General features: G+C 40.5%; 1 protein-coding gene across 7 annotated transcripts in view; it reads right to left on the minus strand.

Annotated features, from left to right (window-relative positions):
- Positions 1-1,680: 1,680 nt before the first annotated feature.
- ELMO1 (engulfment and cell motility 1) overlaps positions 1,681-26,230 on the minus strand; it is a 290,710-nt gene continuing 266,160 nt past the window's right edge. For all 7 annotated transcript variants that reach the window (XM_042817235.1, XM_042817234.1, XM_042817233.1 and 4 more), the window contains 5 exons: positions 23,302-23,414; positions 16,053-16,160; positions 12,928-13,010; positions 7,273-7,350; positions 1,681-3,028 (listed from right to left, as the gene is read on the minus strand). In XM_042817235.1, the coding sequence (XP_042673169.1) occupies positions 2,828-3,028; positions 7,273-7,350; positions 12,928-13,010; positions 16,053-16,160; positions 23,302-23,414 (583 nt within the window). In that variant the 3' untranslated portion in view covers positions 1,681-2,827. The remainder of the gene's footprint in view (positions 3,029-7,272; positions 7,351-12,927; positions 13,011-16,052; positions 16,161-23,301; positions 23,415-26,230) is intronic.

A 26,230-nucleotide genomic window follows, 5' to 3' on the forward strand; every position in this document is an offset into this window, starting at 1 on the left:
AGCTTCTTGAAGGGAAAGCCTTAAAAGCTTTCTCAGAACGCACAACAGCACAAGCGAATGAAATTGCCATTTTAATTCCTGCTTTTTAAATGAATGGGAAGCAGCAGGGTGCTCGTTCATCACCAAACATTTGTTTAAATTTCATAATGGTGAAGCGAGCTGTGTGACTGCTCTAGAAACTGGAGGCAGGATTCGTGTTTGCACCATGACCCTTCGCACTGCTGTAGGAGTGTTGCTAAAATAGCTGCACAAGCTATTATGCCAGCACGGAGCCCAGGTCTCTTCTTTCTGATGGCACAGTCAGGACATGTAGATGGACAAATTTAGCATCCCTGCAGCTTGGGGCACTCACCTTTGTGGGAGAGCCAAGTGTAACCTCCTCCTCCTGCACAATTCATCCTCAGAAGGAAGGCTTTGTTTGCTGCTCTCCAATGCTCACACAGCCCCTGAGCCCCTGCCCCTGAGCAGCAGCGACAGGGTCAATCCAGAAGCCAAAGGCATTTCTTTTGCCAATGACTCACAAGCAGCTTTGCAGTCCATAAACAATGCTAAGCAAAGGTTATGCACAGCCAATTCACCCAGCTGAATCAAGGAGGTTAATAAAACTGCTTGGATTCTCTGTCTTGCTCTAAGTCTGGTCTTCAGGAAGTCGGAAGGCGTCAGTGCTTGGTAAATAAACGTGTTCTTACCTCTGTCTCCAGCTCCAGGATCCCTCCCCAAATCCCTGCAAACCACTCATTCATGACCCCTGACTGCCTTCGCTGTATTGAAAGACTCCACAGAATAAAATAACCCGAACTTCCACTTCCTACACTACACATCGCTCATCCTCATTCATATTGGATTTTCTCTCAGACTTTAGTCCATGTTAACTTCGTACTCTTTATGTGACCGTTCATCACCTAAACCAACTCGCGTCTCCCAGCTGACCAAGGCATTCATGAAACACTGCAAACACCACTTTGGGAAGGCACCTTCTTTAGGACTCTCCTGCTCTGCTCCTGATGTTCCCCTCCACTCCTGTTTCATTGCACCTGAGGGACTTCTCTTCCCACCTGCTGTAATCTCAGTCAGGACACTTGTCCCAGACAGCCTGACAAAGGCCACCTGACCAATATCTTCTCTTTATCTTTAAACTGGAGCCACTCTCCAGGTTTCTCCATAGTCCAAGCTCTGATAAAACCGCCTCACAGTCTTTTTAAGGCTGAGCAGGAGAGGAACGAACACAAACAAAGATTTGTCTTCAGCCATAAGGGCTGGTGGGTTCCTCCAGATCTAGACTCAGCACTAAGAGAGACCAAACTTGATGAATTACCCAGAAGAAAAGCAGGGAGAGTGTTCCAGTCTTCCCCAGGACCTGTCCTTTGCAGCAAGAAACACTCTTCATAGAGAAAATGGAAGTAGAGAAACAGTTACTCCAGCAAACACACTAAGGCTGCAGCTTTGAATTGATCATAAGCACGTGAGCGTGCTTTGATTTCAGATTTCTGAAAGGCCCTTTAATACAGGATGGTTTGTGTACCTGCAGCAAGTGAGTATCTCTGGGCTCACCTCATCCTCATCACCACAAGCAAACCAGTAAATGAAATCAGTTGCAGAGAAGAAAGGTCAGCCTTTCCCTGTCTCGACAATCTCCAGGAACCATACAGAATAAAGGACAATTTCAGAAGAAAAACAAAGTTCCAAGAATCATCACAACTCAGATCTTTATTCAACAGCAAAGTTGAAGGGAATATTGGTGTTTCCCCTCAGGGCAAGTGTTCCAAATGGAAATTAAGTAAAAATATTGTTTCCCAAAAGTACTCACAATGAAATTAGTTTTCATTAAATATATTTGTCTGGCAAAATAAAAAATAAAATAAAATTAGAACCCGTACAAAAGAAAATCCCTTGCAAATTTCTAACACCGTAGCAATGACAACAATGTAAACCTAAATGTCTGGCAGTTGTAATTAACTTGTGGAAATTACTGTTGAACTTTGGACCAAGAAAATAAAAATAACTCTGAGTAGCAACAAGCCAATTTTAGAGGCAGTCGAGGGTTAGGGAATGCTACAGGGACAGGGCACACTAGTGGCTTCATAAACAGTTTGTGCTAGTGGACTGCTAGTGAGGGGCTATTTGAGAGCTGGGAGGAAAAGAAGTTAAAAGCTGTTGCGGCATCACAGCATATGGTACAGCAAAAACCTGCAGACTTTCCATTCTGAGAGCTGATCAGTTGGGTGAAGGCCAGTGACAAGAGCTGAGATGACAGTGGAGAGAACAATGGCAGCGATGAACGGTGCGAGTACTGGGAAGCACTTAACTTTTTTTTTTTCTTTTCCTTTTTTTTTTGTCATTGCATTGGATTCAGTTGTGAGCAAACTCTTGGGAGTATCTGGGGAAATCTTCTGCTTACAGTAGCTGCTTCTTCTCCCTACCTCCCTCCTCCTTCCAGTTAGAGCCTCCGCTCGGACAAGTGGGTGCCAGAGGCATGTGGTTTGGTAGCGTTGTCCTTTAGTTAAGAATGTCTATTCCAGTATTAAAAATGTAAAAAAAGTCCTCGAGAGGGTGCTTCTTAGTGGCAGTCTTTGCCTTAAGCAAGGCCAATGGCCTGCAATTAAAAGTTAATTAAAGCAATGTGGATTTGGATGAGCAATGGGGAAGATGGGAATGGGGAAGGAAAGGATGCAGGGAGTGGGGAAGAATGCAAGTGTTTCTACATCCCTCCCCAAAGCCAAAATCCAAGGTGCACAAGTGGGTTTCTGTTTTTCTCACACACTCTTCTCTTTTTAATATCTCTCCAGTTATAATATTTCCAGTTTCGAAGCAAGTTTCAGCGGCAGCCTCAGTTACAGTCATAAACAAAGTCATAGTTGCTGGGCTCCTTTGGGATAGGTGGAGGAGCATCTGGGATCTGTATATTTTCCAAGTCAAGGAGGCGTAGCTTTATCTCCATGCTGAGCAGCGTATCTAAGTCGTTTCGTGTCAAATCACTCAACATATCTTTCCCAAGGAGGGCATTCAGCCCATCGGTCCATACACAGTACTGCAAAGGGAAAAGAGAGAAATTGTCATTAATAGACTTTCTGGATACAGACTGATTGTCTGTTTTGGTCCTCTATGGTTATTGCTCCCTCAGGACTTATGAAGTGACCTAAAATGAGGTTCATTCATTTTACTCCCTCATATCACAAAGAAGGTATGTTCCAATCAGCTGCTCAGAAAATAAAGAATGCTCTAAAAGTAGGAAGAAATGAAAACCTCTAGATGGTTTGACAGTTAGATATTTGCTCCAAACTTCTTGTAGAATATTCCCCAAAAGATAAGTGAGAAAGAATGAAACTTCACCTAGGATAAGAAATATTTGGAGATGTCTCCTTCTCCTCCTCCTTTTCTCCGTACTTAGAGAGCATGATTCTCTTACATCAAACTTCTGTTACTAGGACAACTAAATTGTGGACAACCCATTCGTTGAGGCATTCAAGGCCAAGTTGGATGGGGCTTTGGACAAATAAAACTAGTGGGTGGCAACCCTGCCAATGGCAGGGCTACTGGGAATTGGAATTAGATGATCTTTATAGTCTCCTCTTGCCCATGCTATTTTATTTTTCCATGGAGTTAAATTAGCTGATTTCCAAAGTCAAATTCCCCGTGACTCCTTCCGTAAGAAATCCTCTATCAACTACCCAGTTTAATCTGTAGCAAAACAAATCATAGCAAGGTGGTATCAACAGACCTGTGCAGAGATACGCTCTCATTGACCAATCAATCTATTTAACCTCTACTTTACATTCTAAATGCTGCAAATGCTCAACTGGTCTCTAGAACCACCTTTTTATTGTTAGCTTTTTCCTGATAGAAGATGCTATCTTTCTCAATGGCTGACAGCTTGAGATGAACACTGGCTGAATAACCATTTTAAATACGTAACAAGCCCGTGGGAGATTGGTGACGTACAGTCAACTTATATCAAAACAAGTCTCTTTCATTTATTACTACAGGCCATTTATTCAACCATGAACAGAAGTACTCAAATGCTATCATCTAAAAATAAAGAGTTCAATCATGAACTTGTGTCCTAGTTTGCAGGAGAAAATTAAATCAACCGTAACCACATTTTTATCTTACAAATACTTCTGCTAGATTTCATGCCAAGAAATGGATTTTAAATTTAGCTGACCATTTGCTACATGATATTGGCAAATCTAAAGATAGCCACAGTTGACTTCATCCTACCAGCAGAAATGAAGATTATCTTAAAGAGAGACGGAGAGGAAGCCCCCTCTTGGGGCATGTTTTTCAAATAGGATGGTTAATACACTTCAACATCCAAAGTGAAATCCGACCCATTTAAGTCAGTACCACAAGAGCACCAGAGCTAGAAATTCACTCAGGGTATTGGTAAGCCAAGCTGTAGCTTTAATATGATTAGCTATACAAAAGAGACTTGAGGGTACAGATCAGCTATATAGAAGAGACATGAGGGTTCAGGCTGTCCTGCTAACAAGCACCAAGGAAACAATTTCCCTACTAGCTCTCAAAGAGTGCCACTGAAGACTTGCAAAGCATGCAACTACTGTGGAGAGTATGCAGAATATCAAGAAAAGAAAAAAAGCTACCCTATACCTTAATTATTTTTAATTATTTTTATGACCATCTTGAAATCTTTCTTTGGGAAAATTTTCCTAGCATGCACTCTCAGGAAAGGAACAGAAAGGCAAAGGGCCCTCCTCAAGTTACAGAAGTGCAGAGCATCCATTCAACAGATGCAGCAACTGACGTAAATCATCCATCACTTGCTCAGTGAGTACGGCCAGGACTTTCTCTGTGGAGGAATACCAGTGATCCAGAAAGCAGAATTGTGATTCTCTTCCAGATATAACTCATTCAGGGCCCACAGGAACCAAATTCTGGCCAGAATTCAAATGAGTGCAATGGCCTGGAAAAGGGGATTCCTCTCTAATCTCCATATTGGCAAGTGCCTCTAATTAAACCGCACATTTTGAGCAGAGAGAAATCCTAATGAGAAGGTAGAAAAACAGAGGCATTCATTCAATTGCTTTTTTCTTTTTTATATTTAAAACAGAATAAGAGCCACTGAAAAATTAATTTACTACAGATTCATTTTCATAAAATTCCAGAGAAACCTGATTATAGCCTACTTCATCAGTTTCTCTGTCAAAAATCAAGGATGAGATTAATCCATCTTTTTGCTATGTAGTTGAAGCCAGCTATTAGTATTCAAATGAAAAACAAATATGATGAAGTGATCTCTCAGTGCTGAATCCTCTGGCTAGCAGTAAGCTCCAACAGATGGCTAAGGGTATTGCCATACTTAAGTGTGCAAGAAAGAGGTCCAAATCTCAATGACATTGGTTCTGTAATGAGATTTTATTAAAAAAACAACAACCTCAGGAGTCAAGCAGCAGAGCCAGACAATGAGAAAGACTGCACAAGATCCATCTCTGAAGGTTTTCCAGATCCATCTGGATACAGCCCCAAGCAATCTGGTCTGAGCTCACTGCTGACATACCTTGAGCAAGAGGTTAAACTGAAGACCTTTCAAAGTCCCTCACAACTTGTACTATCCTACCACCCCAGTTGTTTTTAGGACGCACTAGATTCCCACATCCTGAGCTCTCTCTACAGTCAAAAAGACTGCAGAAAAAAAGCTCTCTAAATCTGACCCGAAATTCTCAGGCACCAACATCATTTGTGGCACTTTAAACAAAGCTGTCCAAATCTTGAGGGGCCACCTGTGAAATCTGTGAAAGCTGACAATGTTGCTAAACCAGCATTTTTATCAACAATCACCTCAGTTACTTGGATGAAGAATCATGAGGTTCACAACAATCTGTCTGCCTTTCCTTGTGGGTGCTTCCTCTGTACACTTGCACTACTCACTGTAACCATAACTCCTTCCTCTGTAATTCAAGAAAAAGTACAGGAGAAGGGAGATGCCCTTTTGAAAACATTCAATGTGGGAACTATCAAATAGCAGCAGAGATTGTTGCCTCTGGCCCCTTTTTGAGCATTTATTTTTGCTTCAAAGAAGCTGCATAAGATCAAAAAGAGCTATAAAGATAACAGAGGTGTTTTAATACAATCACTAGTGCACCTCAATGCTAGCATCAGCCAGTGTGGTACAGTAGCAGTTTTTGAACATTCAGACCATTAAAATACACTTGTACCCTTGGGCTATATTTGTAACAGAAGTAACTGAAAAATCTGTTGACTTTCATGACTATTTGCTTTTATGAGCTGAAACAGACTAGAACTCAATTTCTGGAGAATTCATATCAGAAAGTACCTGACATAGGTCCAGTTCAGTGGATGAAGACAATCATGTTTGATTTGGACCAACAGCTCTAATGGCACATTATGCCTGGGATCCTGTTGCTCGTGGATGAAAATTTACCAGCAATATTTCTCAGCTAAATTTTTATTTGAAAATTCCAAGTTTTCTGAGAGAATCACTTGTGATGCTTCCACATAATTACGTAAATAAATTTCATCATCTCTTAAAAGGCAACAATACTGTCAATTCCTTCTGTTATCAAGTAAGAGAAAGAAGCAGGGAGAAGACCATCACCGTGCCTTGCTGTTGTCATTTACACTTCTTACAAAAGTGAGACCAAACTGCAAGCTCCTGTTGTATCCACTGATGGAGATGCAAGAGAAATGACTTTCTATAATCACCTGTCATAAATGCTTTCAAGAAGCATGAAATTAAGAAAAAAGAGAATATGCTGTTCTGGAGAACACATAAAATTGAGACCCTGTGTTTGTATAACCGCCCTTGATTATACAGGCATGATCAAGATGAGCTGAGGACAGTAGTGATTCATGAACAGTTTGGCTGTACAAATCATTGATGTTGAATTAAAGTTCACAAAATGGAATACACAGCAAAGTGTTTCAGTGTCCAACACAGACCAGACAAGAAAAATCTTTACTGCACCCGAAAATGGTGAGCCAGGTCTGCAGACGTTTTCCCAAACTCCCTTCTTTCCCTTACTTACAGTTTTCACTTCAGTAGGTCTTAGAAATATTGTCCTGGATTTTGTCCCCCATGGTGCTTTGTGACACACAAATGCAAAACACAGTTCAGGATACACATGAAAACTGCAGGTCTTGATGCCATACCAATCTCTCTGCTTTCAGTTTGTTGTGGGACACGACACAGGTTCAGACAGATACTCTGTAATAGGGTGACCATTCCTATGTTCTTAAAAAGCTGAGGAACTGAGAGGGCTTCAAAGAAGCTTCTGTGCTCTGAACTTAACTCACCTCATGCTTGTCTGGAGCAATGAAATTCAGCTGGCCACTTGAGTCATACAATATAGAGAACGCAAGCTCTAGCACTTCCTGAAAAAAAGACAAAGAAACATATGTTAATGTTCCAGAAGAGGCATTCCTACATGCAGGTCTTTCTTACTCCCTCATACAAATGGAAAAATAGGCTATGGTACTCCCCTGGCCAGGCCAAAGCCACAGCAGTACCAAACCACTGCAAGAGACTGGCACAGCAGGAACTCCAACACAGACGCTTCAGGTAAAATTAACTCACTGCTAACTATTGCTCACTCCCTGAGGACTAAAATCAACACAACCCATAAAAGTGCACTTGGAATTCGCTGAAATTATTAATTCCCAGAAGATTTCTGTCATTTAATCTTTACCTGAACCAGAATCTGCAGGTGCAAAGTGAACTACCTGGCTTACTTAGTTGTAAGGACCCAGATGAATCTTGGGAGAGGACAAACCATCTACTTTTTCCTCCTTAGTGTTGAAGCTGTAACTTCATAGATGACAAAGTGAATTCATTAAGCACTAGTCTTCCCTACAGGGCACCTGGAGTTGGGCTCCTACTGGGAAACCCAGCCAATGTGAATAAATAATGATCTTTCACTAGCCAACAGTGAGCATACAAGGATGTTATCATGGTTACTGCACACATCACTATAAACGCTGCTACAAACATTTCTCAACCTGTAAGCTAGCTGATATGTAAATAATAGCTTTGTGGGAAAAAAAAGATCTGGCTACAACAGGACAATGCTGACTCAGAACTACTTAGATCTGTATGATACATCCCATTCTTTTTGCCTCTTGGCTTCCTGAACCTCATAAAGTTGATTTGTGTCCAGGTCTGGAGCCCCCAGTACAAGAAAGACAGGGAACTGCTGGAGAGGGTCCAGAGGAGAGCCATGAAGATCATCAGGGGACTGGAGCACCTCCCCTGTGAAGACAGGCTGAGGGAGCTGGGCTTGTTCAGCCTGGAGAAAAGAAGGCTGTGGGGTGACCTCATTGCAGCCTTTCAGTGCCTAAAGGGAGCCTACAGAGGGGAGGGGAATCAACTCTTTGAAAGGGTAGAGAACTGCAGGACAAGGGAAAATGGTTTTAATTTGAGGGAGCGGAGATTGAAGTTGGATGCTGGGGGAAGTTCTTCACACAGAGAGTGGTGAGGTGCTGGAACAGTTGCCCAGAGAGGCTGTGGATGCCCCATCCCTGGAGGTGTTCAAGGCCAGGTTGGATGGGGCCCTGGGCAGCCTGGGCTGGTATTAAATGGGGAGGTTGGTGGCCCTGCATGTGGCAGGGGGTCGGAGATTCATGATCCTTGAGGTCCCTTCCAACCCTGGCCATTCTGTGATTCTGTGATCACCAGCTGATTCTCAGCTGACAACAGGCCCTATGCTGCCAGCAGCAATAACAGCACTGCTTCTTAAATTTGCTACACTCAGTTTTAAATTTGGAATTGACTGCGGGGACTGCAGCATGTGTGTTGGTCTAGACTCCCACCTTCATCTCCTGGTCCAACACACACACAGATCCTTGGATCTCAGTAAGGGTTACTTTATTTTTGAGTTTGTGTGATTAAGAGCGGAGTCTGAACCACAGAAACTTGTAATCATTACGGATAATGTTGGCTGATCAGAGATCAGGATCTCATGGGAAATGCTGCTGATTTCCCTGAGTATAGTTATTAGGTCCAATTTGCAGTATTGCCAAGCCACAGGAGACAAGTCTGTGCTAAATCTCCAAGAAAGCTGCAGCTACTCCTACTGTTGGTACGCTAAGCAAACAAATTGCTCATGGCTCACATAGCCTTTCTCTGTGTGCTAGGCATGTCTCTAAGCCACACCTTATTAAGAGTGACATCCCTCATTAAAGAAACAAATTTACTGCTGCCCACACAAAGCTGGCATTATCTCCTCACAGCGTCATAAATTACTGACATCAGAACATGCCAAGTCATGCAGCTGAGCTTGTGAAAATGAAAGATATCAGTGACAAAAGGGCTGTCCTATGATGTTCATGGAAGTCAACAGCAATTCTATTGGCCTGGTTTCTGATCGTTTGTCCTTCAGAGAATTTCAAGAGATTGAAGATTTTATTCATCCCCAAAAAAAGGAAAAGGAGAGAAAAGCTCTGTCTGAGAGGAACACGAAATCAAGCCACAGATTTAGACACTCCTAAGCAGATAGACAGAAGAACTAGATTTAAGGCACCAAGCTTCCTTTTATGTGCAAAGTAGAAGCTTGGCAGCCCTGAATTTAGTTCGGCTTCTTTGTTTGCTGCCCCAGAGACCAACAGCTCGGGAATTACAGCTCCCAGGCTCCAGCATCTCTGCCATCTCATGCACAGCAAACAGTCAAGAGGAGTGGAAGCCTAAGGCTGGAGTTGCCATCTGGTCTTCCATATTGATGGAGGTCTCAGTAGTTGGTCTGTCTGACTTGTCAGACACCCACCTGGCTTTGGTCTGCTCCTACCAAGGACAGGTGATTTTGAGGATGCAGCAATTCCTGGAGGAGGACCAGTAGTCTCCACTAGCCATCTGTGATTTTCTCTGCTATCTTCTGTTCTACTTTTCAACTCTTTTCAAAGGCATTTTCTACTCCAGCCTTTTCCACCACTTCCTCTTGCTCTTTGATTTTAACTCCCTCTCATTCCTTCAAATCTGTTCATTCCTTGTTTTGCTTTATTTCTCCCTCACTTCAACCTGCAGAACTCAGTACCTTAGCACTCCTAACTCTTTGCCCTCCTGCACGTTTCAGACACTTGCTGTTCCCTACCTGCTTGTAAGGGGAAAAACTTTCCTCTCTCTCCTGCTACCTGGGCCAACTGGAGAAATGATATTTAGATAAACAGAATTTTAAAGGGTCTGTGGTTGAGTGATCCCATGCAGCTGGAATGACCTCTCTCTATCACCAAAGCTGGTGTCTTTGCAAAGGCTGAGTAAACTGAATAAAGGTTACTTGCAGACCCAGGAGTTCCTCCTGAGAGAGCTATAGATGTATGCTGTGACAGGGTACTTTTTCACCAACGTGAAGTAAAAGGGAAGCTGCAGGAGTACAGGGAAGTGAGCAGAATTATTTCTGCAGACTAAACGGGCACGAAGCCTGAAGACTACTGCATCAGCAAACACAGGCTGACAGAATAACAAATACACAGCAATATTTTATCCAAATTATTCTCTTACGCTTTGCTTTGAATGCTGCAAAACGTAGAACATCTAATTTCCTTGAAATTAATTAATATTACTCAAGAGTTCGGAAAGAGGACTTTTAACTACAATTTAAAAACACAAGTAAGATGAATAACAATGGTCCTATCAAGTAGTTCCAGCTTCATGAGCATGCAAATTCCAACTCAGTTTATTTCTTATTTATTTCTAAATGGCCCCACTGGAAGAATAACAGCCATGTGCCAGCAAATTATGAGATGCTGAAGCCTTTGCTATGGACATTCTGCCAATTCCAACTATGCTCACAGCAGTGGCGTTCCGACGTTCAATTTTCCTTTCAGGCAATGACTAAACTTTATAGTGGTTGATATGTACACATATATTCACCTTATACGTATATACATCCATGCACAGACACACTACACACAAAAAGAATGCACTGGTTGAAAAGTCCTCTTAAAAATATATATATATATCACCAATTGTGAAAATTCAGGAAGTAAAAGATTTAATACCCTGAGCTCAGACAAATTGCATTCTATGCTTGGCTTTTTCCTCTTCATCTCACTGTCAATTGTTTGGTACTCAGTAAACAATGATGTGTTATTCCTATGATGTTGCAATATTAAGTTGTTGTAATATTCTGCAGTTTTGTTTGGGAAGACGAATAAATTCCCAAACACTGTGATTCCCAAAGGAAAATAAACCAAAATAAAACAGAAAACAACCAAGCAAAACAAAATAAAACAAAACAATCAGAAATAGTAAAAAAAAAAAAAACCCATAATAATCATTGTTGCTTGGATCAGAAATTGAATGCTCCAGCTGTGGATGGAGCTGTGCTATCGTCTCCTGATCTTCACATCCTCAGACAGTTTTACACTAATCCAAAGCAATTTTACTGAGGAAATGGAGCAACGCTGACGGCTGAGGACAAACTGATCTGCAGCACAGCTACTTAGCATTAAATACTATTGAGACATTTCTGCTCCATAAAGATGACAAATTTCCATCACTGCCGCCCACTGCTTTCATTGCTCCTACCTTTCCTTTTTGTGAGGATGTATGAGAGCTAAGACAAGGAAACACTAAAAATACTTTATATGCATCATAGAAATGTCCCAGCCAAATACTGTTGATGGTTCAGCTGTAAATTGACGTAGGAGTTCTATGTAATCTATTGTGTATGTGTGTGTTTTTGCTCTGATTCAGAAAATCAACAGGGAAAGATAGTCTTGGGATTTTTTTTCTCATATGGATTGACTTTTTTCATTTCCCACCATGTAAACTCAATCCTAAAAAGAGATGACAGTATCCTAATAAACCACTTTGCATTTGTGAGAAACACAGAATAATTGAGATGCTCTGCGTATCTATCTCCATCAACAGTTAAGGTAAGAAAAGTCAGTAGTGAAGCTGCAATGATCGTGTGACACGGTTTTGACAGTGCCTTTTCATTTTCTACAGCTTTCCTCTCAACTTTTCCCCACTATTTATTTGAACACTGAATGTATGCATTTCCTTAAGGTGTTGAAGAAGGGAGTCTTAACTTTACAGTTCTGTCCATAAAAATCTCTTGTTGGTTCCAAGCATCCTCTCCTGCAGGTGCTTGAAATTCAGACCCAGCTTCCAGAGCTCATGATGTGGTTCTGGGTCAGACTGAACATCACTGGGATCTGATTCCTTCTTGTCAAGTCAGACAGTTAAATCTGATTGAGACTTCATGAATATGTGTAATACAATATGGATGAAGACCTTCTCCTCCAAGGGTGTCAGAGTTTGCTAGTAACTCAATTTCTTCTTACTGTGGTGGCAATGCTTACTAACATAAACTGCAACTCTCTGGCACTGAACAACTGGAGTCTTAGCTCCAGCTCAATTTGAAATTCTGATAGAGTAGCATAAATCTAATTCAGGCTGACCATTGTCTCCTATTTTTTTTCCAAATGCACTGCTGAATACATCCTGATACACCTCATTAATTGCCTAGCATCTACCTTACATCCTTTTGTTGGCAGTTATTTTTCTACCTGATTGGACCTCAAGTTATCACCAGCTGGACATTAATTGCAATTTTGGCACGTGCTGGTGTTCAATGAATGTGAACTCATCAGAGAATACAGCTGGAACAAACCCAGTAATTTATCAGAGACATTAGAAGAATAGGTACCAAAAGCCATTGCTGCCGAGCTTTGCAGCAGCAGTCAAAACTGCTTTGCTTTGGAAGACATCACTACTAAAGACTATCCTAATGTGCTCTGGGCATATGGCAATGAATATCTGTCAGGAAATCTGAATAAAGGACAGTAGGCTGTCCTAACTATTCAACTCAAATGGTCTGAGCTGAAAACAAAGCATGTGTGCTACGCAGAAAGGTGTCAGGTTAGAATGGAAAATGTCTATTGCTTCTGGGAAGGTTGGGTTGACCAGTCTTGCTTTTCTCAGGGTGTGCATGCATATGAATTTGAGAGCCATACCTTGTTTTGTTTAAGAGCTCCTTTCTCCTTCATGTGAGGGCAGTCTTTCCCAGTCACAACAGCTTTTATATCTGCCACTGGCACTGCATTAAAGCAAAAATCCGAGAAGCAACAACAAAAACAAACAAACAAAACCAGAAAATGAGTTAAAACCAAGATGTGTAGAAGCTACAGAGTCTAAAAAGAGCCAAGACTAATGTGTTAAAATTGTCACCCCTTGCCATTTCCAGCCTGTTGTAAGAAAGAAAACTGTAACAAAACAACTAGAAGAAGCAATAACAATTCTTGACAAGATTTCAGACTGTGGATAAAAAGCTGAGTCTTTCCTTGCCTGCTGAGGCTACCCTGGGAAAGAGCATTTCAAATACATGTGTGTCTGCATCTGGACAGGCTTTGTGTGTATTTGTATATCTTAACAACATATACTGATTTCTCTCTTACTAATGTAATATGCCTGCCTGTCCTGTTACTCCTTCCAGGGCCTCTGGGTGAAGTCCATGCTAAACAGAGGATGCTGAGTGAATTGGACCCCTGATCTCTGTCGATGCTGCTGCCCTTCTGTTAATGCCTACATGCATTTTACAAATAAGTATTTCTTTACCTAACTGCCATCAGCATTTTAGTTGCTTCAAGTATTCACAGGAATGAGGACCTCCCGAGGCTTATAAGAACCCATTCCAATTGCTTTAAAAAAAAAATGATCAGAAACCATTTAAAAAAAAAAAAAAGGTAGGAAAAAGTTTTGGAAGCTGCTGTCACCCACACACATTCACAGAGTAAATCTAGTGAGGTCACTAAAACATACATTTCCCTAAGCTTCAAGTGGAATTCAATTTTCCAATCATGATTACATTATGGAGAATCTATACACTCCACAATACAGTATGGACAGTGAGTGACAGAAAGTTTCTACAATCTATAAATTATCCATTACCACTGTGACTCTGAAAAGCATCATATATATAGGACAGCATGATAGCATTAAAACCTGGAAGGCTTGAAGTGGTATCAGAAGCTGACTACAAAATGCTGGAGGGTGTGAGCACAGATGTGCCACGCTCACAACAAATAAAGTCCTGAAAAAGAGGACAGCTGCTTTCTGTCCCAGCTGGAATCTGCAGTTTGTTTAACCCTGCCAGCCTGAAGAGAGAGATGACACCCACAGAAGTGAAAAGTTCTAAGTAAAAAACATTTATTTTTGGAAATTTTTGGACACAAGATATTCAAGCTTGGCAAGGAGTACACAAAACAGTTATTTGTCTCAGCCCTCCAGCTTCTCATCCACCTATTTTCTTTCATCTGTTGATCTGTTCACAAATCCTAACAACCAAAAATGATCAGGAAAAGTGAGAAGAATGAGGTCTACAGGCGTATCCTTCCTCAGAGATGCAAGCCATTGCATTCTGTACGTGAAGGACAATCTTAAACATCATATTCAGACCTTAACAATCCAAAATTCAATACAAGTGTATCCAAAGAACACCTGGGTATTTTTGGAAGGTGTTCTGCCAAATTCTCAATCCAGTTTGGCTCGACATGCTTGGAATAATAACGATGCTTTATAATCTTACATCTTGTAATATTCCCAACTCTCTTTTATCAAACTCTAGCGGGGAGGCACAATGATAAATCTTACATTCTTCATAGTCTGTAAATCTGCTGTCCCAACATGATAATGGCATTCCCATAGAGGCTCAAGAGCCTGCAGGAAACACAAATGTAAAGTGAAGCCTGTAGTCAGGGTTGGGGTTTTCACTGTGGAAATATGCTCAAAGCAAACAAATCTGAGAACTGCTGGTCCAATAACTGCGCCTGCAATTCAAGTGTGACCTTCACTCTTTTTCTGTCATTCTGACACTACTGTAACTTTCAAGAGCTATTTCTCCAAGCCTTGCCCAGTAAAATAGCATCTTGCAGTGCCAATGTAGCAAGCAATATGAGACCCTGTCCTACATTCTGCCAAGACTGCAGTGAGAGCCCGAGGCATTCTGAAGGTATTGAAAAGAAGTGAATGTGACTATGAAATGACAGGGCTTCAACATCAGACAGGTTCTTCTTTCTCTCACAGCCTGAGTTTGGGAGCACTTAAAAATTATAAAAGGTACAGCCTACAGCCTGCAGATAGGTTGGGGATCAGAAAAGAGAAATAAGTCTTTGTTTTACCAATACAAAGAAAAGTTTAAATCACTGATTTTCTTCTTTCTCAATTTTCAGGCTGAAGAAACTTCGATCATGTACAAAAATTATTCTTTTCGTTCTTCCACAATAGAAATGGAACTACCAACCTGAATTTTTGTACAAGCTGGTCTGATTTGATGATGACAGGAATGGCATTTATTACTTATGGCAGTTCAGACATGAATAAAAAGCGATGATTGCTTATTCGATGTGTTTTTTTTGTTGTTATCATTTTCTGGTGTGGTGAAGGAACTATACCAGTCGTTGTCTCAGACTTCAAAAATACTTTCCCAGAACTCCAGGTTAAACCTCTACAAGTTATGGGGAAAGACTAAGGATAAATTTTCGAGAGAACATGATTTTCTGAAGGGCTCCAAAATGACTTCAGTCCCTACAAAATATCCCAAGAAATCTACTGGTAGAGGCTGTCACAGAGGCAGGTCCGCTCCCAACAAAGTAATGTGGAGTCTTTTTAGCATTGTTCAAAGCAAGGTGTTGTCTTTAAACCCACTGGCTGTGATAATGAAAAAGACCTCTGTTTGCCTCCAAAAAGACCTCTAATTTTTCAGCCAGTCACTAGATTGTTTGCAACAGAAGAAACAGCTGTCTCCATGGACAGGATGCGCTTCTGAATATGCCAAACTATTTTAATGTGACATCTGCAGTTAGACGAGGAATGAAAATAAACTGTGTTCCTCTCCATGAAATGCACGACATTTCCAAATTGAATGAAATTACAAGCTCATTGCAAAGCTGAGCTCAGTCCTCATATACGCTTGCCAAAACTAGGACAGCAGTATTTGAAGACATGAGGAAATGTTCTCTGCTCTCTATCTCCATAAAAGAGCTGCTGATAATGTCCTGTATTAGGAAAAAAACACCACATGTTATAAAGAGGAACAAGCTCGAAAGAAGCAAAAACAGCACAATCCTTGTGCATAACTTACATTTATCCTGCAAGGAATCATGGGGTACTTCTCCCTGGGGACTTTCTTCCAAGTCTCCATAGTGCAAGACCTTGTGATTAGGTGAAAGTCGGCAATACCAAAATTTGTCTGTCAAAATAAATGCATTAAACAAGGTCAGTGACATGTTTTCACCTGCATCATCAGTGAGGCACTAAGGGAAGGACTGTCCTTTTGTTCTTAGAAGAAATGTTTGGGGGTGTAGAAAAGCAGGGCAGGGACTTTGCTCAGTAATTTCACTTGGCTGAACAAAATTGGCATTTACCATTTCTGTCTTGATTTAGCCACTGGTTCCTAAGATAAACATTAGCAAGAACCAACTCACTTGTTTTTACACAATATTGCATACGCTCATGGACAAAAGACTAAGTAACACTGCATTGAGTGGCTAACTTTAATATACACACAAAAGCTTCATGTTTTGCACGTTTTGTGAAAATTAAGCCAAATTTGGACACCCTAAGCTTGATATATTTGAAATATCCCATAACATGAAGATTTTGACTCGCAGCTTTTCACACACTGGAAGACTGGATTTATAGAGAGACTGGGAACAAGAAGCATGGAAAGATTCAAAAAACAAACATTAACTCCCTTGTCTTGTAGATGACTTAGCGGTTGGTGTGCCCACAGAAGTACACATATCACACTCCTCTTTGCTAGGACATATATATTTTATGTCTCCGGCTTCTCAAGATATAACTTCTCTTAAAATTATTTATTAGATCTACATAGAATCATAGAATCATAGAATCACCAAGGTTGGAAAAGACCTAAAAGATCACCCAGTCCAACCGTTCACCTATTCCCAATAGCTCCTACTAAACCATCCAGCTGGGATAAAAGGCTGGGGGAGCTGGGCAGTCACTAGAGCCAGCCTGCATGTATTCATGTGGGTGTTAGCAAAGAAAGGACTCCTTGGCTCCTTTAGGAGAGTGATGGCTAAATGGACCCAAAGTTTTTGAAAGGACCCCTAAAGTCTCTTGGACAGTGATTTTAAATGCAGTGCAATGTGAGGCAGAGAAAGCCAATTCAGTTTTGAATGGCAAAAGAGGGCTTCCACACGTTTCTTTAAATTTATTTGTCATGGTGGGTAAAAATGTTTGGGGAAAATAAACCACTCATTTCGAATAATTTCCTGATTTTGATTATTTGCTTCATAAGCATAAAGAATACCAAAAAGTTCAGGGGTAGGAGAGCCCTCGATGAAGAGATATTGTGATACAAAGAAAGAGATGCTAAAATATAAGCATCCTAGGACTGTAAGCAGAACATACAATATTACACTACAGAGTCAAGAGGAAAATCCACTTACAAAGCTTATGGAATGAGAGAGCAGGAGCCCTCACTCAGTAGACTCTCTCCTGAAGAACACACACAAAGCCAATTCATTGCAGCAGTCTGTGCATTTCTGAAGGATGCGCGTGAAACTTTTATAGATTCAGACCTTTCACAAGGAACTCTACCAGAAACACTTCACAACCTGAAGCTTTAAAAAAATACATCCTGTTGGACCTGATGGTAGAGCAACTTGCCCCTTGTCTACCCAAAGAAAAGACCCTGCTGTGTAGAGATGGTTCTTCTGCCCACCTTTCACTTCAGTCTCAAAAGAATTCAAAAGAATACACCTTACAGACACCAAGATCACAACTACCATTTTTGTCCTAATAAAAACCAACACAGTCTCACTCCTTTGTCAGTAACTCAGCCAAGATGTTGCAGCTGAAAAATAAATATATACACCAGGAACTCCTTTCAGCTTAGCACAAACAGGGCTGCCGTTTTTACTGAGGGTTTGAAAAGGTTCTTTCCTTAACCTCCTATGAGTGAGAGCATTCAGGTAACCTTGTTCCCACTGCAGTCCCTTGCTCCAATAAAAAAAGGGGAAAAACACTCAGTGAAAATTTCTCTACTTCGTTTTTAGGAAGGGGTGGTTTTATCTGAAGAAACCTTACCTATCTAATATCTGGAGGCAGATGGAGCATTTTCCAGCAAGTCCCCATAACCCAAGGTTAATTAAAGAACTAATAGCCGTAGACTGCAGCTGGAAGCATGTCCACTGCGATTCTCCTGTGGTTCCCTAATAACTGCCATTGTACCACAGATAGGTCATCAAGGGGAAAACCCTTAAGTGAAATCTATACATGGAACTAACAAGGCTCCCTCAGCTACAGCCAGGCTGTGCTGGGTGATGGGCACATCGGCAGCAGAGATCTGCACCAAGAAGCCTCTGCAGCCACTCAGCCTTGGCTATCTGGGCTTCTTTTTACCTCTAGTTTACCAGACAATATCCTGTGTAGATAAGTGCACAAGGGGAACAGCTTTGAATGGGATGAATGTTGTTCTACCATAGTGCAGGTACTGAACACAGTTTCACTGGATGCAGTGCATATAAAGCAGCGCTGCAGTCAAAATAAATACTCTATGAAATTGCTCTCACTGACAAGGAGGGTGAAGTAGCCTTAATTACACAACACAATGCGGGAAGTGGTGAGCATTTACGTTCAGCTCTAAACAGATGAAATTGAAAAAAATAAGCAACAGAAAAAAGACAACCCTGTTCTCTTTACTATCATCAGGAAGCAATGCTTATAAAACAACAGAAAACTACCTATCAAAACCTAGAGAGCCCTTAAACATGAGTCTGTGGAGTTGAAGTGCCATGAGAGGCATTGAAGATGCATTCTCATAGAGTTGTCCTGAAGCCTAAGTCACTTCTGTGAGATACAAGCCTTTCTTTGTGCCAGGTGTTATTATACCTGAAGGAAAGCCTGTGATTCCATCACAGTGTTCAGGCACTATTATTTAAACTTGTCACCGAGTTTTCTGTCTAGCAGCTGACCTTTGAAACCATCAAATTTAAATGCTAGGGATTCTTTTTGGGAAGCAATTATTCTTTCTGCTATTCTTTTTAATTAGTTCTTGATTTTTTATTTTTTATTTTTATTTTTATTTTTTTATTTTCAAACAATTGCTAGAGCTGTCAGTGGGTTAAATACATCATGGCACATTACTGAAGATTACAGACAACGTTAAAGAAAAAAACCCTAATAGCAAAACCAACCACAGATTTGGCTGGAAGCATAATATTCAAAACTGTGACCAAATAGTAGAGAACAGAACATTGTGCTGATGGGCTACAGAGTGCTTGACCATTCATACGGTGTTTCCAAATGCATGAATAGCCAGTGATTCATATGCCCTTCACAATGCTACCCCACGTGAAGAATTGCTGCGATTAGTGCAGAAGTGCTCTGTGTTGGAGACTGGAGGAAATAGCTCAGATATTAATGGGAAAATGTCTGTTTTTTTTTTTTTTTTTTTTTTTTTCCCAGATGAAGGCTGTTCATAGATTTAGTGAAAGGAACATGTTTTAACGTCAGGGAAAGAACACATATTTGCATGTAGATTTTAAATACATGTGTGGACTCAGCCTCTCTCTTTCACTGTGCTTTGTTTCTTTCAGATATTCACCACATTGACAGCTGTCACTCTAACTGGTCTTAACTGGTTAGACAAAAACCAGCAAGCCTTGAAAATGACTGGCCACTAATTAGCTTGAGGCGATGCTGGAGGTAGGCTTGGTTCACCATTTGCTCTCAGCAAATCACATGCTCAGAGGATATTATTTTTTATGGGCTTCTGAAGCATGGACCAAAGTAGAAGCACGATCCTTTTGCAGAAAAAAAGACAAAATGTTCACGTTCAGAATTGGGAGTAACTTATCCTAATGACACGGAAACCTTGTCTTTGCTTTTTTTGCTTTACATTTTCTCTTTGCAGGTTACTTAAAAAATATGCTGCCTTGTGTTTTTAGTATAATGGTGTGTATCACCAGGCTTGTTTTCCCTTCCAAATAAAATCTGTCAAAGAAACCTTGTCTTCAACTGCAAAACCACTGCAATAACATGCAATTTCTCTATAGTCTTTATAAAGCTAAAAGGGGAATTTATTTCCAAGAGTGCATCCAGCGACATTCACTACAAATATGCTGGATGACAGCCACAGAAGTGCCTATTATCATCAATAAAATGCCTTTATCTGCTGCTTAGCTCTACTGGAAAAAAATAACTTTTGGGGTTATAAAGAGCTTTGCAGGCTTTCGTCTTCATTTTTTCTCTTAGGAATTACCACAGGAAGGAGAAGGCTAAAGTCTGTCAGCTGATGTCCAGAGTCAAAGAACAAAGTGGGAATTTGCAAAGCTTCACAAAATGCTACTGAAAAATGACCAGAAGGGAAAACTAGATTTCACTATTTCATTTCCTATTGATTAAGAATGCCTAATAAAAACAGGAGTTAGTGCTGCAGTTTGTCTGTGAAACATTGCAAGGCAAAGGCTGTGTACTCTTTGAAAGTGGCAAGGATCCTGCTGGGACAACAGTGGTATTTCTGAATTTCAACTACAGAGAAACCCTGCTGAGTGATAATCCTGCTCTGAAATGCAAAAGGCACAGACTACATACACCACACTGCCTAACCTTCAGCCTCACTCCCCACGAAGAATGACCTGTTGGACTGTGCTTTTCCAGTGCCAAGCATGTATGAAAGTCTTTTCATCTCTTCTCAAAAGGCCATAAGAGGCTGTAAGTTCCCTGCTTGTTTCTTTTTTGTAAGTCAATTGTCTCAACTTAATGTGACTAACCATGTGTGTCCTACCGCATGTTCAAACAACAGCCTAAATGGAAGTTCGCTCTGCAGTCTTTATCATGGAATAATGCCAGTTAATTATTTTTTAAATAGGCAATTTAATGCTTTCAGCTTCTCCTGTGCAGGACATGTTCAGGTTCCTCTTGTATAATCTGTAGACATAAGTAGTCTACACAGTACTACTGTGTAAAAAAGAATCAGAGGAAAGGTAAAAGAAGTGGTACTCATACTGAAGTAAAACAACTACCTGATCTTAGCATGAACACAAGGAGTTTGCTACATAATGGGCAAACCATGATGCCTTCCAGTGTTTCCCATTTGTGTTTTGTCAAGCTGGATTGTCTTGCCATACTCCGTGGCAAGAGCCGGAGCAAAGTGCAGGTGCTGGGGCTCCTGCTGCACAAGCACAGGGCACAGACACTGAAGGGCTGGCTGGGTACATGAGATGAGGAGCCAGGGTAAAGCTAAGAGAAGACACTCTCAGGAATTTGTGGCTTGTGTCATTTTTTATCATAATACTCAGGAACATTATACAAAAATTGGACTACCCTGATGTTTAGCATCACTTGCTAAACCTCTGGCCTTCTGCTCACTTTTGGTCATATTTTAGCTCCTGACACCACGAGGGCTGGTCTGACAGCTAGCTCTGCATGAGGTACAAGAGACACGGAGGGACAAAAGTCGATTTCAGAATAGCTTGTTTGACTTATTTGACCACCTGTCATTATTTGCTCTTTCAGACAATGCCAAGCACCATACATATGTAAAAATGGACAATTAAATGGGTTCTAAGCCAAACACGTTTATCTTTAACACTCATTGCTTGTTAATTAGACTGTACAGTAATGGCTATTGTGTCTTCTTCCTCCCAGGTAATACCTTACACTTTTGCTTCAGAGAATATAGCATACAGGAAGTCGAGCACAAAGCATGCACAACTCTAAGGCACTTGGAATCATGTCCTTCTAAATGGGCATGTGTATCTGACAAAAAAAACTCAACTGTATATTTCTGAGAAAATACACAAGTTCTTCAAGGCATGACTACACATTTTCTTTGTTTCCAAGGAGTCATGAACCCTTTCAGCCCTGAAATAAAGATGACATCAAATAAATTAATCTGATGTCCCATACAGTTCACTCCCAGGCATAATGCATAGCAGCCTTCTTAACTGCGGACCAGAAGATCAAGTTGATTTTCTTCTTTTTCATTTTATTTTCCTTTAACTTCAAGTCCACTCAAATAAGTTGAACCAATTTATATACTCCAATGTTTTTGATCCTATGAATCATGGACTGACAACAATTTAAAATAAAATAGTCTATTTTCAACTTGGAAATGTGCTAAAACAAGTACAATTTACAAAGATTGTGCTCCTTCCCTAGAATTTCAGTCATTTGGATGAAGGGTATGAAAGGAATAAAATAAAAAGCCCCTTGCTACTGATAGCTGAACAATACTACACATTACTTTAGGTACTTTTACCTCATGAAGATGCTTCTACGGGGAAATATGCCTCCCTATGAAATTTATACAGAAACTGCAGTGGAATATTCACGATTTTTCACTAAACTCTGTGCAAAGAGCTTCATGGAGGCTTGCAGTCTTGACAGAGAAGGTATAAAGCTGCATCATAATTTTCTGCGACTTCTCTCTTTGATAAAGGCTTAGAAATTTCCAAAATAACCACTGCACATTAAGGAAATTTGCCTGCTTATTTCTTAGGACTAAGGCACTGCAGGGATTATTTCTTCTGTGAGGAAAGCAGTTTTCCAGAATTAATTTGAATGTTGCAAATATTGATCTTCCGCGGTAAGTAACTTTCTATTTTGCATCGCATTTGCAGTGGGGAAGAGAACAGCAATCCTTATCCCCACAAAGAAGAGGTTCTAAAGGGAATTTTTTTGATACAACCTCTCATTAATCTGTTGAATTTACATTATGTTCACATTATTTTGAGAAAGAAGTATTCCTCTCTGAGGGGAAAAAGAACCATAAAGATTTGACTGTATTAAAATGAGCAGTAAATCTAGTACTGAGCAATGACTCATAGGATTGGGAAAATAATCTTCTCATGTCAATCATTATTCATCCAAGTGTACACAAATTACTGATCTAAATGGTTTTTGAAAGCATATTTAAACACTATAATATATTTAATGTATATGGCAATACACAACAAAAACTAAGGACAGGCAGTACTAGAGGGAAGGGTGCAAAATGAGTTCGTATACACATTTTGGACATCTGCTGTTTGATTAGTAATATAGGCTGAGATTTGGTTCAGAGAGAACAAGAAGTCTGGGCACGAAGCAGAAATGAAAATACTTAGTTCAGGATGCAAGACTGCTGTTTGAGATTTTCATCAAATGCTGGACTTGAATTCCAGATGAAGCCCAAACCAGTTCCAGTGAAACAGTAAATCCTACAATTGTAACTGGGAGATGCTTTCAGATGCCCCCTGGTAAAAGCAGTCAGTCAGGACAGCAATAAAACCAAGGATCTTGCCAGTGGGAGCAGTACTCATCTCAACTTTTAGACAAAAGTGACAATAAAAAACCAGACCAGGCAGTCTGAGCTGTACCTTGCCGACGTCGACTGTTCAGCTTCCTAAAGCAGGTGCCCTCCACAAGTCGATTGAGACGCTGCTGCTTGATCAGTTCTAAGATCTCAGGCTGAATCTTCTCTTTCAGTTCCCTTGGGAAGGAAGGAAGAAAGCACTTATGAGATTCAATCAAAACCCACTCTCTTCTCTCTGAAACGAAGAGTCTCACAAGATGTTCATGTCCAAAAAGGAGACAACTCAGAAGCATGCCCAGGTCAGAATTTAACCTGCTTCAGAATAAGACTGTTTTCTTATAAAAGGGCATGGGAGTCAGGCTATCTCTGTTCTAGACATCTCCCTGCTATAGCATCAGTGTATGACTCAGGGAACTTACTTGTTTCTTAGCTTACGCAGCTAAAAATAACACTTGCTATAATGCACTGACAAGCTTTCTCTGCAGCAAATAATGCTCTTTCATCACAGGAACACAGTGAAGCTTATTTGAGGGTCTCTCACCTCTTCTTGTATGATGCTCTGCTAGTGTACTTTACTAGCATTATTATTTAGGACAACACAAGAAGGCTAAAACACACTTTGAATAAATAAGACAAACAAACAAAAAACAGTGAACAATGCTAATCAGGCAAAGCAACGACCAGCTCTGTATTCCTGGTATTGAGCTTATGCCATTCAACTAATTCATTATTGACAGAACTTGGTGGAAAAGTAACCCATGATGGGGACTGCTCAAGGATCAAACTGTACCTCTGCCCAGCAGTGCAAAAAACAGCAGTGCATTTAGAAGCATTATTATATACTCCTGAGAAAACCCATTTTCTACATTCTACTTTGAAAAAAGCAATCAACGTGTCAAGAACAAAGTGTAAAATGTATGCATGTAATATTTAAAATTTGATTTCATATATCATCACATGGACTCAGAGATGTCTGAAGTAATCAGTTATATCCTCACTAAGATTCATTAGGAATATATAAAAGACAGGTTGAAACATTAAGTTGACAGTAAGCCTAGTAAGATTTAAAAAATAACTAAACGTGTAGATGGCTTATAAAATATGAAGCATGTCAGAACCATAATTCCACATTGCTGTATGCATTAGGTAACACCAAAACTCATTCTGTGTGGCAGTATGTTCCAGTAATCATCATCAAAAGAAAACAAAACCGTGCTATTCCATGGATAAAATAAAACTGTCCACTTATTAAACACTTAGGGACTTCAGTGTCTGCTGATTTCCACATTCATGTGGCTCTGGCAACTTTGATGTGCCAACACCCCACTGAAACCACTGGAAATTCTTTTAGAGAGATGAAGGCTTTGAAACAGAAATGTCCTAATTCTCCCAGGTACTAACAAAATGGTTGGAGTACCTGATGCATATTTACATGCTGTGAAAATCTAGCTGGCCAAAAATCAAGTAAGCATTGTAACTATAGAAACAGGCCACCTCTCAGGAACATACAATTAGTCCTTCAGGATAATTTTCAGATGTTGTTTTCTTATTGGGAACTGAGGTAGGAATGTGCTGAATGGTTACATTCTGTGATTAGAAGAATTCTGTGACTGAACAGATGCCTTCCCTTTCTGAGCTGATGAGCCTCCCCACTCCTCAGGTAAGAGCTGGGAACAGGGGCAGAGAAAAGCAGTGCCAAACCGGAGGGCAACGACTGACGGTCCAAGGTATAGAATGCATACAGCTGGACTGACTCCGAGCATTCAAAATTGATATAAACATCTGTGTGATGTTTCAGTGGTCTAATTTAGAAAGCAGATTACTATCATTGAAGACATGCTAAAGACAGCCTAACATTAGGTTTCTAAGACAGTATGGAAAAAAAATCCAAAAACTAATGGGTCATCTAGCACGTTAGTACCTCACTAGTTACTCTCAGTATTTCCTCTTATGTCTTCTGAAGTCCCATCTTCCCTTTACAAAGTGGAGGAAGATTTTTAAGCAATTCAAAAACGAAGAAGCAATCCCCTCTATGGTACCTCAGCGTCTAAGATTTTCTGGATGAGAAAGGGAGATAGGGGAGCCTTCTGCCTCCTTGCTGATGTGCCAGAGCCCCTCTACACATGTGCATAATTTGCCTTCAGGACTGTGAAGCTCAAAGGTAGTACCTTCCTTAGTTTTACAGTCCCCGTGCTTCAGCACACAGAGGAACAAAGAGTTGAAGGAAGATCGTAAATGCAAATATATTTTTGGAAAAATTATTTATGCTCCTTTAGATGACATCAGCTGAACAGTCTGTGCCTTGTGAAGAGCAAGAACAAACTAGGAAAGCTGAAGGAGACAGTAGCTTTAAAAATTGCTGTTAGCTTCCTACTGTGTTCCTGTGATGTAAGAATGACAAAAGTCAGTGGGCTGACATGACAGAAGGGCTGATGGAACTACGGAGTAATATACGAGCGCTAGTTTTCTGATCTCACTGGGCTCAGCACTATAGGCTGCTGACATCAGTTACATATTTTTAAAATAACAGACTTGGATTTTACGTATTTTTAAAATAGCAGACATGGATTATCTGCAAATCTGAGCATTACTGAACTTTTTTTTTTTTTTTAATTATACAGATGATTCCAGCTTTAATTCAGCACCAGTTCTACCTGCCCCTATCTTTTGCCTTTTCCGCTTATAACTAAGACTGTTTCTTATCAGCTGTTCTCCTTCCAGGACGGGGCATACTGTAGTCATTTAAATCATTAAAATGTAATGGAAGACTAATCCCAGGACTGCTTTCACGGGTTTTGTCCTTTTATCTTTCTGGTGGGTAGCTATGTACTCTCCTAATCACTTCATGCATTCAGAGTAGGTATTACCGAATCCTCAACACTGCAGAGAAATCTGTCAAGACAAAAAGCCAAAAAGCATCCACTTGCCTTCTTCCCTCTATTTCCCAGTATGTGCTGATTTTCACTCAGATATTGCCTAGCAATATCTCCGTA

Source organism: Centrocercus urophasianus, unplaced genomic scaffold (assembly GCF_019232065.1).
Source record: "Centrocercus urophasianus isolate 14NV4802_14NV808 unplaced genomic scaffold, USGS_Curo_1.0 seq_16, whole genome shotgun sequence".
Lineage (NCBI taxonomy): Eukaryota > Metazoa > Chordata > Aves > Galliformes > Phasianidae > Centrocercus > Centrocercus urophasianus.